We start from the raw sequence: 15,092 nt of genomic DNA on the forward strand, positions 1-15,092 counted from the left end.
AAGGCTGCTTAGAAGAAAATGGAAAATACCTGTAATCCTCCCAGGCAGACAGGCTCTTGTTTTTTATCCGCTTTTCTGCTTGCTTAACATTATTGTAATGAGCATTTTCTCCATGTCATTAACTTGTCTTTATGAGCATGATTTTTAATGATCCACATGGTCCACTGAGCAGATGCACAATAAGTACCTTTGCCAGAGTCCTGGTTCTCTTTGATGTGATGTGGTCAGCACTGGGGAGGGCCAGAGGACACAGACCCGCAAGGCCAGTCTGTCCTTGTGGAATTCTCTGTAGCTTCATGCTCCTCTTTCGTTGTTCCACTTCCTCAGCTGCGCTGGAGGCTAAGGGCCTACCAAGCAGGCCTTGAGTGAGTCTGTCTCTGTGGATAGCACTGGCCGTGGTTCTGTCATAGTCTTCGAATGCGTTGAGGCTTCATCGTAGTTTCTGACTTCGTTAAGTGGCCACAGCAGTGTTTCCTTGGCTGTCTTTACCATTACATCCTGAGTCCATCCGGACCTCAGCACGGTGGCTCTGAGCAGCGATGAGGATGTGGGTGTTGTAAGGCAGATGTTACCATCGCGGAAGTCCCTAGGCCGAAAGTTAGCTGCAGCATAAGGTGGATACTAACAGTCATCGTGGTTGGCCTGTCCCCACTGCTAATCCAGCACAAAATCCTGCTGCATAACCCCACTCGGCCTGCTTTGCTTTCCCTGCCTATTCTCCCTTTACCTGTTTCTCTTCTTCTTTGGCCACGACCAGCGTCCATGGCACCACTGTCATTCACCTTGATTGCAAGATTGATAGCACCCTATAAACGGCACCCCTGTATCATTCCTACCGTTCCTGCCCATGCTCTACAGAATCTGCAGGTGACCTCATGGAGCGAGGCTGTTAATGTCCCCTCCTTCATTAACACCCTTCAGTGTCTTCCCAAAAACAGATTATTACAAAAATCCTCACTGTTTTGCCTTCATTCAGCTTCTCAGCCTCACCTCCTGCAACAAGTCCCTCTCTTTCTCTCTCTCCTTCAGCCTGCCTGGTCCTTCATCTGTATCAATACAGGCCTTCATCTGTATCAGTACAGGCCTTTTGTTTGTACTGTCCCTTTTGTCAGCTTTATTTTTTTCTTATCTGGTTAATGCTCACTCACCAGTCAGGGGAAACGACACTTCCTCAGCCTTACCTGACACCTGTTTCACGTAGCACACCGTTCTTTCTATTGTAGCACGTATCCTAGTTCTGTAATTTACCAAGTAATCACTGCCCTCTCCCTTAGACTATAAACTTCATGAGAGCAGGGGCAGTGCAGTGTCTGTTTCCTTACCCAAGGAGCCGAGCCCTGATATGTAGCAAATACTTAATAAATAGTAGTTGAATGAATAATAAATAAACGGGGCATCATTTCTTTGATGTTGACTGGAATGTCCTGTGGTTCACCAGCAGTTTCCTTCAGAGAAGTGTGTTACAGCAGGATGGAAATATGCATTCAGATTCTTCTCTAAGAAGCAAGCAAGCACTATGGCTCTGACTGGTCAGAAGCATTCCTAGTCCTAGAATAGGTAGTTGCTTATGAATGTCTGCAGGGTGTGTGTGTGGGAGCGGGGGGGATTCTGAGAATGAGTCCAGGCTCACACAGAACAGTGTGCCAGGTCAGGCATCAAGGCTGAATGGGTCCCCACGCTTGCATCGATGGCAGCTGTGTGAGGTGAGAATGAGAAGACGCTGTCTACATTTCACTCCGGCATCAGTGTCATCAGGATGGTCGCGTGGTCCCACAGGCCTGGCGCCGCTCTAATTCGTCCCTAAAAGGTTGTCTTCCTCTCTCTTTCTCTGTCCAGATTTATGGTCAACGTGACATGGGATGGCAAAGACTTGTCCTTCACCGAGGAAGGCTACCAGGTGCACCCCAGGCTGGTGGTGATCGTGCTGAACAAAGACCGCGAGTGGGAGAAGGTGAGCGTCCTTCTGTGTGCCCAGCCCAGGGGAGGGAAGGGAAGCGCGGGCAGAAAAGGGACAAAGATAGATATTCCGCCCAGGGCACTTCCTGTGGAGCTGCTCCCGGCTCCATTCCCTAAGCCAAGCATGCCTCCAGCGAGGCAGTCTGGATGTTGTAAGGGTCAGGGGAAAGCTTCCTGGGGAGACCCTGTGATTGGGGTGGGGGGTGCTCTGTGTCCGGGAGGATTAGAAGAGCTGGTGCCACCATGGCGGCAGGTACTGACTCCATAGCATTGGTCTCTGCAATTTGCCCACATTTCCTACATCTGCGCCATTTTCCCCCTTTTCCAAATGGCCATCCTCCCCGCGTTTGCCTTCACTTACACTTACTTTAACTAAACTCACTTACCTTTGCTTTGTACATGCAACGGAAGTCCAGGGAGGAGGAAGAAGAGGTGGCTTTGGCCTGCGGAGGATCTAGCTAGCAGGAATCAGGAGAAAAATAATGCTCTACCAATGGAAGCCCTGGCTTGGGGAGGTGGGGAGGGGAATGACAAATCCCTGGAAGGGAAAGGGTGAAAAAGAAGCGTAGGGAAACGTTCATATCCCACAGCAACCGGGTACACATTCCAGCAAGGACACAAGGAACATTCCCTGGAGTAGCCCCGGTTTTGAAATACGTTTGGAAAGAATGAGGCGACACAAAATGCAAGCTCCAGCATTAAAACAGCAAAAAGCCAATCACAAAACCTCTATCTCAGTAGTCCCCAAACATGGCCGCATATTACCAAACAACCTGTATGTCAATGAAGAAATAAGGAATAGATTAGAAAATATTAGAAATGTATTCTTTACCTGACATATGTGACTATAACCCCTGTGCATGTGACCTTTATAATAACAATAGAAAGTGTTAACAATGTTGACAGAAGGATAACAAAAAGACAACAGAACTTGAAGAATAAGGTCAAACAAGGTGGCTCATGTCTGTCACCCTAGCTACCCGGGAGCTAGAGATCAGGAGTATCACAGTTTAAGGGGAAAAGTCTGAGAGACCTCATCTCAACCAATAAAAGCTGGGTATAGGCTGTGCACCCATGTCTCACACCTATAACCTAGCTACTCTGGAGGCTGAGAACTGAGAATCTCCATTCAGATCCAGCCCAAGAAAGGCAAATCTGATCTCCAGTTAACCAGCCAAAAGCTGGAAGTGGAAATGTAGCTCAAGTAGTAGAGTGCCAGCTGTGAGTGAGAATGTGAGACCCAAGTTCAGGCCCCCAATATTGACACCAAAACAAAAACAAAAACAGAAATAGTCATTGAGTGGTCACTTAGGCAATCCACCCAAGTACAGAGGATAACTCGATTTATTTAACAAATATTTATTCAGTATCTGTAATGCATCAGTCTCTCCTCATGATGCGCAGAATCTGTGAACAAGACCAAAAGGATGTTAGATTGCAGCGTGGGAGAAGAAAGTAGAGTGGGGCTCTCTTTTTCTGTTTTGCTTGAAGAAAGCATTAGATTCTAGTCAATGGCCCCTCTGCTTCTCTTCCTTTTGGTACACCCTGTAGCCCTCCTTTCTAAGTGGCCAGTGCCTCTGTGAATGTGTGGTGTTGCTGAATGCATCTGGGACTTTGAATGTGCTGTCTTTCATTGGTCTGTGTTGTTTTCTTGTATTCCTCCCTGTTTTGGGTGGGTGTGTGTGTGTGGAGGGGGGTAATTTAGATTTGAACTCAGGGTCTGGTACTCACTCAGTTTGCTTGCTCAGCTAGTACTCTACCACTTGGGTCTCACATCTTGAGTTTTGCTGGTTGTTTTGGTTATGGAGTCTTGTGGTCTGGGTTGAATGACCATCTCCACCATCTTAGACTCCTGCATAGCTAGGATGACAGGTATGAGCCAGTTGTCCCCTGTTTCTCATCATTTCTTAAAATCCATCCTTCAAGATTTAATTGTTCTTACCTCTTAGACTGCATAACTTAATTGACTAATTAATTAATTAATGTGTCAGTCCTTGGGCTTGAACACAGGGTCTGGGTGCTGTCCCTAATCTTGAGCCACAGCTCTGCTTCTGGCTTTTTGGTAGTTAATTGGAGATAAAAGTCTTATGGACTTTTCCTACCTGGGTTGGCTTTGATCCACAGGTAGCTGGGATTACAGGCATGAGCCACTGGCGCACAGTTAAATTCATTTATTTATTTTTTATTATGAATAGGAAGTAGAGAATTTGGGCCTTTCTACCTTGTGCTGTTAGGTTTGGGAGTTCTTTTTCTTTTTTCTTTTTTTGCCATTCAACTGCTTATGAATACAGTGTGTCCTGATCACTATCACCTCTTTCAGTATTCTTACCCCTCCCTCCCAACCCACCCCACCCCTCACTCTTCTTAATTTTGTAGGATATGAATTTTTTTGCCATTTAAGAAAACAGTTTATGAATACCATGCATCTTGATCATTTGTCCCTTCAACATTTCACCCCCTTTTGACCACCCCTTCTCTTATTTTTGTTAATTGTGTGGCATTCTTGACTGCATTCTCCTCCCCTTCCCCTCTTCATTTATCAACCCCCATTCCCTTGGTCCCACCCTCCTTCTTGGAAGTACCCATTTCCTGGAACTTATTTTGTTGAGCTTTGAGTTAGTCTTTTTTTTTTTTTTTTTATGTCAGTCATGGGGCCTGAACTCTGGGCCTGGGCGCTGTCCCTTAGCACTTCAGCTCAAGGCTAGCGCTCTACCACTTGAGACACAGCACTACTTCTGGCTTTTTCTGCTTATGTGGTGCTGCGGAATCAAACCCAGGGCCTCATGCATGGAAGACAGCACTCTACCACTGAGCCACCTTCCCAGCCCTTGACTTAGTCTTTGTAAAGAATTATATTATTCAAGCCCAGCAGAGAGCCTATAATACTTCCTGTTAGTTCTGGGATGCTTTTTGGAGCTGTAAAATCACGCTCCTCGGTTGGGCTTAGCTGGTCCTGGGTCAGACGTGGCTCACACCTGTGAATTTTCTATGTTGATTTTGGATCTGGCTCACTTGCTAGGGAATCGGCTTACAAGGTCCTAGTAGTACAGGTGGTAGCATGAAATGAAAGAAAGCTGCTCTTGATACATTCCATTTCCAGATTTACAAAAATGCCTTTTAATATTGTTTTGCCTCCATCATATTCCTGTTCAAATAGAGCAATCTCCCCCAAACACGCGGCTTGGGAACTTGCTGGGGAGACTTGCTTAGAATGTACAAATATTTTCTGTAGTTGGTCTGTTCTCCAAGGCACACAGGGGACAGGGCCTCAGAAACAGCTCCCTGCACTTTTGACTCTAAGAAGGAGAAGGCAAACACCAGTCATCCTTAATATGGCCCCAACACCACAGGCTGCAGGGCAGGTCAGCAGGGGGCAGCGCCCCAGACGCCAGAAGTGGCAGCATGAAATGAGGGTGTCATAGAAAACGTGAGGAGCCCTCAGAGGGGTGACTGCCATTTGTTGGGCCTTGGTGTGTGACTGGCATGGATAATCCTGAGCTCTCTACCCCTGGGCATTGCGGATACAGAACTCAGAGCTCAACAGGCTTTCTCTTGCAAATCCAGACATCTGTGCTTTGTCTCTCCCTTTTTCCCTGAGATTCTGTTCATCTTGGAGTGTGGTGGGCCCAGGACTTCCCAATACCCCGGATGCAAGCCAGTCAGCAGTCAGGCCAGTCCAACCAACACCCTCCCCAGCGCTAGGGAGGGGATCAGGGCTGCAGTCCAGAGACCAGGAGGCAATTGGTCTTGTCAAGCAGCTCACAACCAAGCCAACCCTGGTATGATGCAATGTGGGGTCTACTGGCTGTAAGGTCCATCCCAGGATGCAGAGGACAAAGGTGACCTTGGCCTGGTCAGTTGGAAGGGTCTCTGTCAGAGTAGAGACGCTGGAGTTGGGCCTTCAGTGAGAGACTGGATTTCACCAGATTGAAGCAGTTTCTTTGTTAAACTGTACCCCCTCTTCGGCAGATGCTTTGAGAACAATTCTATTTACTGTTCTAGTGTCATAATCAATTTTTAAATGAAAATATATCCAGGGACAGGCACACACCAGGATGCCTGTACAGACCGGCTCTTAAATAATTTTTAAAATTAATCAATAAAGATTATATGTGTTTATGGTAGACAACATGAGGTTTTGACATAATGCATACATTGTAGAAAGGCTAAACCATGCTAATTAACACATCCTAGATTAGCTATAGGACAGATATATACTGAGAGAGCTATTTAAAGAAAGATGTTTAGAGCTGTTTTGAAGTTTTGATTTCAGATATAAATAGGGCATAAAACATACATATTAAAGTTATGCAAGCATCTCATCCCATAGATTAAGATTTAATTAAAGACAATAAGATGCCTTAGAGGTCTGAGGGCCCCTCAGGGTGTCTTCCAGGAACAGCCCCTGCTCTTTCTCTGATGGGTCTACAGCTCTTCACTATCGTAGTCCTGTTTGCTTTCTCATGACTGCCCTGAGTTTCAGTTTTCTTCTGCACAGAGATAGCGCCAGAGGCCAGCCCCCATCCCACCTCCATCTCCGGGTCTCTGGATTCGCCGATCAGAACACCTTCCCATGTGGAAAACCCACAGACACACAGCCTTATGGGATCCAAGGCCAAACCCATCATCCTCCATCCTCAAATACACTTGTTTCTTCCGTACCCCAGGGTCAGAGCTTTGCCTCACACTTGTCATCTGCTCGTGCTCTGCCCCCCAGTATGCCTGGCCCTTGGGCATTCTTTTCTCTCCTCCAAAGACACCTATAATTCCACATCTGGGTAGCTCAAAGGGAAAGATCTGCGTGATAGTGCTTCAGAGCACCAGCAGCTATACTGTCATTGTTTGTGTGCAGGATCATCTCTACTTAGAGGCTGAACCTCCTCTGGAAAAAAGTCTGCCCCTCTCATCTATGTTTCTCTGTCAGCGACGATGACTTCACTTGCCATTTGTCAAGAGCGAATTCGTACCGAGTGCAAAGCAGAGGATTTTTCATTGATGATCTCATTCAGTCATTTGGAAAACCTTCTGTGCAGTAGTGTTCTGACTCCTTCTTCCAGCCTGCAAACTCAGGTCTCAGAGAGACTGCTGCAGATCCCCAGCTAGTAGCTATGAACACAAAATGCAGTGAAAGTCCACCTTGCCCCCAAACGGGGTGTCCCTCACTGGGGCATCTGACGGAGTAAAGGGGTAGAGGGTTACTTCAGAAGGGAGATCAAGTGAACTTTCTCTAACACTCTGAAAATGGCACCAGCCTCCTTTCTCTCACTGACGCAGGAGACCTGGCTAATTGGAACTTGGAGTATGACTATTACTTATCACATCTCACAGGTCTTGGGTTTTCTGGTCTGCAGCAGTTCTGTCTTCCAGTTCCTTCAGGAAGGGGAGGTGCCCTGTCTTTCCTGTCCTGTGCAGAATTAAGTAGGTGCCAGTTAAGAAATTCCTAGCATATGGCTGATTGCTTTCTTGCTTCTGACTGTAGCCTAGGGACGTGTTATCGTGCCTCATGAGGCCTGTGGATACACAAGGGGTGGTGGTTTTCATCTTCAGCTGGCCCATCATAAATGCACAGATGTGTGGAGCGCACTAAGGTATTTCAGTACATGTACATAATGTGAAACAATCAGATAAAATCATTGGCATAGCCACCACCTATAACGTTTATCCTTTTTTTTTGGTGTTAGAAACATCCCTAATTCTCTAGGGACTACTTGGAAATATGCAATTAATTGCTGTCAATACTAATTAACCTGATGTGTTACAGGACATTAGAAGTGATTCGTTCTATCCAACTTCATCCCTGTACCTGTTAACCCTCCTTACTCTATTTCCCCCTGGCCCTTCTCAGCCTCTGCTAACTTGATGTCGTTAGGGAGTGTTACAGGGCTTTTCTTTCCAAATCGTCATGTGTTTCACTGCCTTCCAAGGCCAGGTTTATCCATCCCTGACATCATGTTTATTCCTGCAGAGCCCAGTGGATTTGCAAGAACTCATGAGAATGTGCAGGGTTTTAATGTATCTTGGCGCGTGTGTGTGTGTGTGTGTGTGTGTGTGTGTGTGAGAGAGAGAGAGAGAGAGAGAGAGAGAGAGAGAGAGAGGGGGACATCATTAGTCTACAACAAGGTTCTTCCTGCCAGAAGACAGGAGTGTTTGTGCAAATATTATACTTGGCTTTTGTACACACAAAGACTGTGTACAAGAAATCATGAAGGAAAATCTTAATTGTAGGGACACCAGTAAATGACAATAGACAGAACACATTCCTAGACTGCACCATGTTTACACACTGCAAGCAAACAGAAGCACACAGAGGCTTGCTTTGCTTACAAGGGCAATAACAACAGGCAGGTAGAACTTTGTGTTTTAATTATAGCCAGTGCTGAAAGTCTTTCAAGCTTGTGTTTTAGGTTTTCAGTTTTTTTATGCTTCCATTTCTGTCATTTAATAGTAAACATTCCACAAATATTCCTTGGATGGAGAATGAATGAGCAGACTCCCTCAGGAGCATCCCAAATGAGGAACGTGTCTCAGGGGTGAACAAGTCTTGTCCACTACCCACCTTGAGAAGGGTGGAGAGGCTTTATCCCTACCTCAAACCATTCTGAATCTGAATTTCCATTTTTCTGAGGATACTGATGCTTGTTAAATATCTAAAACTGCTGCTTTGGGGCACAGACATTATTCTTTATAAGTCTAAAGGGATCTCCTCTGGATCATTCTGTTGTGAAGACACCTTGATTCTCAGTCTTGTGTCTTTATTATTTTTTAATATACTGATTAGGAAAAGAGAGCTATGGTTCAAAGTGGTAAAGCTCTAGCCTTAAGCAAAAGAGCTCAGTGACAGCAACCAGACCCTGAGTTCAAGTCCAGCACCAACTCTCTCTCTCTCTCTCTCTTTCTCTCTCTCTCTCTCTCTGTGTATATATATAAATATATATTCTTATTAGCTGTTGTGCTTACAAGATTAATAGCAGGAGAGAAGGAATGAAGGCAATTGAAGTCAATGTAACCCTAATAGGGCCAACTAAAACACTGTCTATGGTTGCCTATTAATTTGTCCCTAATAAGGATCTGAAATCAGCCAACAATCTAAATGAGTCCAGGCATAGATTCCTCAAGATAGAGAGCAGCCTCTGATCCTCTGAGCCGAGCGCAGAGCCAAGCTCCTTTAGATGGCAGACCTGCAGACCTGTCAGATCATAAATAGGCCCTGTTTCAAGTAATTAGCACCATGAAAGAAGACTTCTATAAAACATTTGAAGGAAAGTTAAGGAAACGAAGAAACATACTTGGTAGAACCTGAATTGTATTGTAGACGAAGGGACTTTATACAATAATCTTTTTGGACACTGTTGAAGGGCTTCAGTTGGCAGAACAGGATAAAAGATAATAGGAATCATTAATAAGAATCAATCATGGGAAACATTTGTTTAGCATTAACAATATGGCTGCAGGGGGCTGGGAATTCATCTAATTCCCACATAAGCAATGAGATGTTAACACCTCCTCTTTTATGAATACAGGGAAATACAGAGTAACTGAATACGTTGTTCAGGTTCATGAGCTAGTAAGTTGCAAAGCTAAAACATTGACCCCAACAGCCTATACTCATCCAAAAAGAAATGGTGTTTGAATCATTGAATGATTATTGATCATATGAATCTTTGGGAAGTGTTTTAAAATGGCTATTTTAAAAGAATGAAGACGTGAGGAAGATCGTGGCACTCTGAAAGACTCATGACAGAGGAATTAGTCAGGTTTTTAATTTTAGAGTATGCACTTGTGGTTAGATAAGTCAAGATTTGGTAGTTCTAGAGGAAATGTGTCGTGCCTACAAGCATTATTGTTCATCTTTCTTTCTTTCTTATCTCCTCTTTCTCTCTCTCTTTTTTTCTTCTCAATCCATATTTAAAGTAGAGTGCCCTTTTGTAAAATGAGTTTGGTAATATGATCAACCTTCGCTGAGTCTGTGTGGAATTTAATTTGTTTCCTTATATAATGATCATTAAGTTTCTCAAATGATGTGAGCCACGGAGAAGAAAGTGAAGCAATTACAAAAGATTTAAAATTATCATCTGACTTCCCTAGAGTCACATAGAGCAACTGTTTTAAATAACCACCCGGTACAACGTCAGGTCACGGTGAAGAAAATACAGTGGGCCTCTCGCAAATGGAAGAAGTGACATGGTCTTCTCATTGTGTTTCTGTTTGACACTGTCTTTCTTGTTTCCTCGTTTCCTTCTTCCTTTCTTCCTTCACAATAATCTAACTCCTGCAAGGCAGCATTCTCGTGAAAGCTTTCTAGATTTCCGAAGTTGAAACTGAAACATGCATTTCACAGAAGAGACATGTGCATGCTAACCTGAATAGTACTGTGATAGGAATGTTAGTGATGAAGACGGATGATGGTGGTGGTGGTGATTATAATGTTGATGGTGATGTCGGTAATGATGGTGATGGCGATGTTGCTGATTGATGCAGTGATCGTCATGGAAGCAGCCACCACCCTAAGTCTATTTCCTGTTTGTGCCAATGCATTATCTCATTTTAGTCTTTCAACGTTCTCTGACTTTTATCTAAAAGGATATGATAATATATTCTGTCATATAGTTGTTAGGACAGTTAACTCATGAAATAGATCAAGTACTTAGAATACTCGATTATTTTGTGTCAGTAACACACAAGATAACTAATAAATGCCAGCTCCAACTGGAATTAATTTTATCCTCCTTTTATAGGAGGGAAGTCAGAAGCTACCTATGTCAGATGACTTGTCCAAGGTCATTTAGTGATGAAGGCAGAACTGGAGCTCCTGCAGGATTACAAGAGAGGCCCAGAGTGAGCCACCATTGCCTAGGGTGGGTGTGTCTCCCTCTGCCCAGCAGAATAACCCAGTTTGATAGGCCAGCTAGCTGTCTGAGGGGGACGGGGATCCAATTAAGCGGGCAGACGGTATAAATGTGAGACAAAAGCTGTACCCTTGATGGTTTGCCATTGCCATCAGTTATGAAAATGAGTGAATAGATTATTTAAATGATTTCAGATGAGTAAATTATTCAGAGAGCTTCTCAGTCAGAAGTATTTCTAGAAACTCCTGAATAGACAGATGAAAACCATTTAGATTTTCTGACAGGGTCATCAACTCATCTGTGTGGTAGGAAAAAAAGGCCTGAGTGTCTGTGACGGGGATTATGGGTGGAGAAAGAGAGGGGGAGGTCGAACAGGGGGAATTGAGGAGAGAAGTGGGAGAGAGAGAGAGAGAGAGAGAGAGAGAGAGGTTGCATGAGCTTTCTATCACCATCACATATACCAAAATGTTTATTTGGTTTCCGTTTTGCAAGTCTCAGTCAATGGTAGTCTGGGCCTGTGGTCGGAGAACATTCTAGGGTGGAAGAGTGTAGTGTAAGGCAAAGTGCTCCCCTCATGGCTGGGGAGTAAATACTGTATTTTCCAAAATATATTACTAAAATAAGTTTGAAAGTGAGTAGAGAAGCAGCCTTGACCTCAGTGATCTTCCGTAGAATTCGCTGAGCACCTGCTCTGTACCAGATCTTAGCACATGGACATTCACGTTTATTATTCTGCTTCAGTCACGTGACAGTCCTATGTGGTATGCTCTAATTCTAGATTTCAGTAGTTCAAACTTGGAGAGTGTTCAGTGAGCTGTTGGTTTATCTGTACTCACACAGGACTCAAACTGAGTTCCCAGGCCTGGAACTCTTCCTGCTATGCTGAAGTTTCTAGGATGAATGGCAGATAATTTCACGTAGCGTTTATTCTTGTGGTTAGCATTTCCCTTGGGTAAGTGAAGGAGCGGCATGAAAGTCCCCTGCCCTTTAATTCAGCGTACCCTCCCATTCATTAGGTTTAAATGACTGCCAACTATGGTTGGTGATGTGATTGAATTGCTTGTTTACTTACCTACCCATCCAAGCCGGTCGGTCATCTAATAATCAACCACCTAATAAACCACCCATCCATCAATGCTTCTGCTCAAGCATCATCAAACACCTGTAGTCACCAGCGCCCTTTTTAAGCCCACCCTCTTACCTACTATCTATTCACCAAGCTTTTCCCCCGAATGCCTCCTCTTCTCCAGACCTGCAGTAGGTACTGGTGCAGCAGAGGCCAGAGACCAGCCATGTGCCCTTGCCCTCAGCACTTCCCTACAGTCTAGTAAAGAGACTTTCCACAGTCTCTAGAGACGAGGGGAAGGGGGGGGGGAAAGCGCTCATTAATTGCAACAGAATGAGATGAATGTTAATTACAAGAGGGCACTGTGAGATGCCAGCTCCAACCCAAGTGCTGGAAGGAAAGGAGCAAGGGCTTCCTACAAGAGCCAACATCTGACCAGACAGCTGAAGCCTGAGCAGGCTCTCCTTCTGTTAACCGAATCGCAAACATGGAAGAAGGTCCCTTGCTATTTTTTCCCCCATTTCCCAGCTCTCTTCATAGCAGGGACTGGATTGCTCCCCCACACCCCCAACATCCACCAGACCTCGAGGTTGGCTATCTGGGCCGACTCCTGTGTTCTCAGCACCGCTCCTGTGAGCTTCTGTGGTGTCTCCATTTGTCCACTGATGGGGCAGACGAGAAGGATATTTATTTGTCCCCAAGAAAAGAGACAGGACAGCGAGGTGCTTCACCCCAGCAATCTGCTTCTGGCTACAGGAGGCTTTGCCAGGCTGCTGTCTGTGGCTACAGTTGGGTTTTCCTCATCTGAGCCTTTGGCCACAGAAGTCACCCTCCCATCTACCCTGTTTTTCTTGGCATCAGAACCTGGCCTGGGCCAGTGGGAAGAGGACTGAATATTCCAAGGTTAATCTCTAAGCTGTAGGAGACGCAATGTGCTTCCTAGATTCTGAAAACAAGGGAATTAGCTACCTGATCATTTCTATGGTTTATAAAATAACAGCAATACTAATAATAATGATACTAACAATGATGCTAACTATTGGTCAGGGATGGTATTAATACATCGACCCCTTTTTACTCTCTATTTAAGATCATGTAGGCCCTGAGTTGCCTTGCCAGCGATGACAGAGCAAGCAAATGGCAAACTCTAGATTCCAGCTCAGCTCTGTCATTTTGTTTCAGTGATGCTATCGGTCCAATGGGGTTGCTTTGCACATCAGGAGTGAAGGTTGCCAGTGCTTCAGTTACGAAAACCCATGTTGGGAGTTGCTGTTCCCTGCATGGTGGACTTGCTCCCGTGTTTGCAAGGCTTGTTAACAGGTACAAGATTTCCCAGTGAACCGTGCATTCCTTCCCAAGCTCAGCTCAGCATCCCACTGAGCTGTATGCAAATCGGCCCCCTCATCAGTCTCTTGCATCCTGGTGCAAAGCCAATCAGCATCCCCCCTGCAAATCCCCCTGTAAATCAGTTGCGGCTCCTGCTGGAAACGGTTCCTTCATTGCTTATTACTCCACCATATGGTCTGTTATCTACCCATTGTCTTTTGAAAACTGTTCTGAAACTCATCAGACTATGATCTCTAGAGTTCGTACCATCTATATTACTTCCATTTGAATTATAATTCTGCAAATTAGAAAGACTCGAGTGGACCAGGTGGAGAGGGAATGATAGGACTAAACCCTGTGGTGTTTCCATCCACGTGGAAGCACATCAGAAGAGAAACCCAGAGTTGAGGGGGAAAAACAAAACAAAACAAGGGAATCAGTTCTTGTGCCCTTGAAAGGCATCAGAGAAGCCAATGGCTTCTCTCTTGCAGCATGTTTAGCTTGAACTTTATCTGAGCCAGAAAAAATCCTGATTCTTGGTATTGATTCTCACCATGCTGGCTCTTATATGGGCCAAAAGATTATAGCTGATGGCATCTTTTTTTCCCCTTTCCATGATTAAAGTGTGTTTGAAAGAAATAGGACAGGCAGATCTAAGGCAGGAAAGGAGGGCAGGAATCCATGTTGATGATCAGATCCTGACAAGCAGGCTTTCGATGGGAGAGCAGTTCCCTTTAACAGGTGAGGACCAGAGCTTCAGAGGAAGTAAGAGACTTGCTGGAATTCCTCTGCACACACCGTGTCATACTTGCTTAAAGTATCCAAATTGGTGATTTGAATTGACATAGCAGGATTTGAATTTCATTACCTAAATGATACCCCAGGCTTTGCATTCAGGAATTCTCATCTTGTGGAGAACAGATGAGCATTCAAAAGTACAGATGGAGAATTCCATCAAGTTATACTATAAGCCAATGGAGATAGACGTTAGAGACCGGATGTTTCTAATCCAGAGCTGCAAATCCTAAATCTACATCAAGGGAGAAGTGACTGGGCCATACAGACTGAGAGGTGGACATTGTAGAGATAGCTAATGCTTCATTGAACCACTTCCTTTGTAGGAGGGAAGACATGTTTATAGACATTTATAGGGTTAAATTTGACCACTAGTCTCGGTTCTGAGATCCAGGCCAGTCCTGTAACACCCTCATTCTTCGTATTTCTTGAACAACTAATGATAATGCCTAGTACATGTGAGGTAGAGAGTTCTAACAGGAAACACACAGAGTTTGTTTTTCTTATGTAATTCCCAATAATAAAAACAAAATACCCAAGAGTTTACAAGCTCTTGGCTCCATTGTAGGTCTTGAGCCAAGCGCTTTATCTGTACGATTGCATTGCACGTTCATTGCAATTCTGAAAGCCATAGATATTACAAATTAATTTTGCCTTGCAGATGAAGAAAGCAAGGACCAAGGATATGAATTACTGGAAGCATGGTCACCCAGCTACTTCATAGCTTTGGGGACTTTTTAAATAATTTATACAAAACATCCAATAGAGAGCAGAGTAGAAAGAGCTTAATAAATGAGGACTATTATGCATGCAAAGTGCAATCTAGGTTTTTAAATGACAATTATTAGGGGTGTTTTGTTTTCTCTTTTTTTTTTTTCTGGTGCATTTTGAATGGATTTCTGGAGAGAAATCCTGCTGAGAACCTTCCTAGAGGAACCAGTTGTGGAGCCTAAAGCTAGGCCTCCTAAGGACCATGGGCCATTTGTTGTCTCCGTGCGCCCCACCCAGCCGGGTGAATGTTGAAACGTATACAATTAAGCAAGTCTTTCAGAAAAACTGCTTTTGGCTTTTGACATACTTGCTGTGCTTTCTGGGCCAAGTTA

General features: G+C 44.5%; 1 protein-coding gene across 1 annotated transcript in view; it reads left to right on the forward strand.

Annotated features, from left to right (window-relative positions):
* The window catches only part of Grin2a (glutamate ionotropic receptor NMDA type subunit 2A), a 285,992-nt gene that overhangs the window by 178,274 nt on the left and 92,626 nt on the right, over positions 1 to 15,092 (forward strand). The window contains exon 3 of the mRNA XM_042698360.1: positions 1,837 to 1,951. Coding sequence (XP_042554294.1) covers positions 1,837 to 1,951 — 115 coding nt within the window. The remainder of the gene's footprint in view (positions 1 to 1,836; positions 1,952 to 15,092) is intronic.

Source organism: Dipodomys spectabilis, unplaced genomic scaffold (genome assembly GCF_019054845.1).
Source record: "Dipodomys spectabilis isolate Male_0828 unplaced genomic scaffold, ASM1905484v1 ptg000231l, whole genome shotgun sequence".
NCBI classification, from domain to species: Eukaryota; Metazoa; Chordata; class Mammalia; order Rodentia; family Heteromyidae; genus Dipodomys; species Dipodomys spectabilis.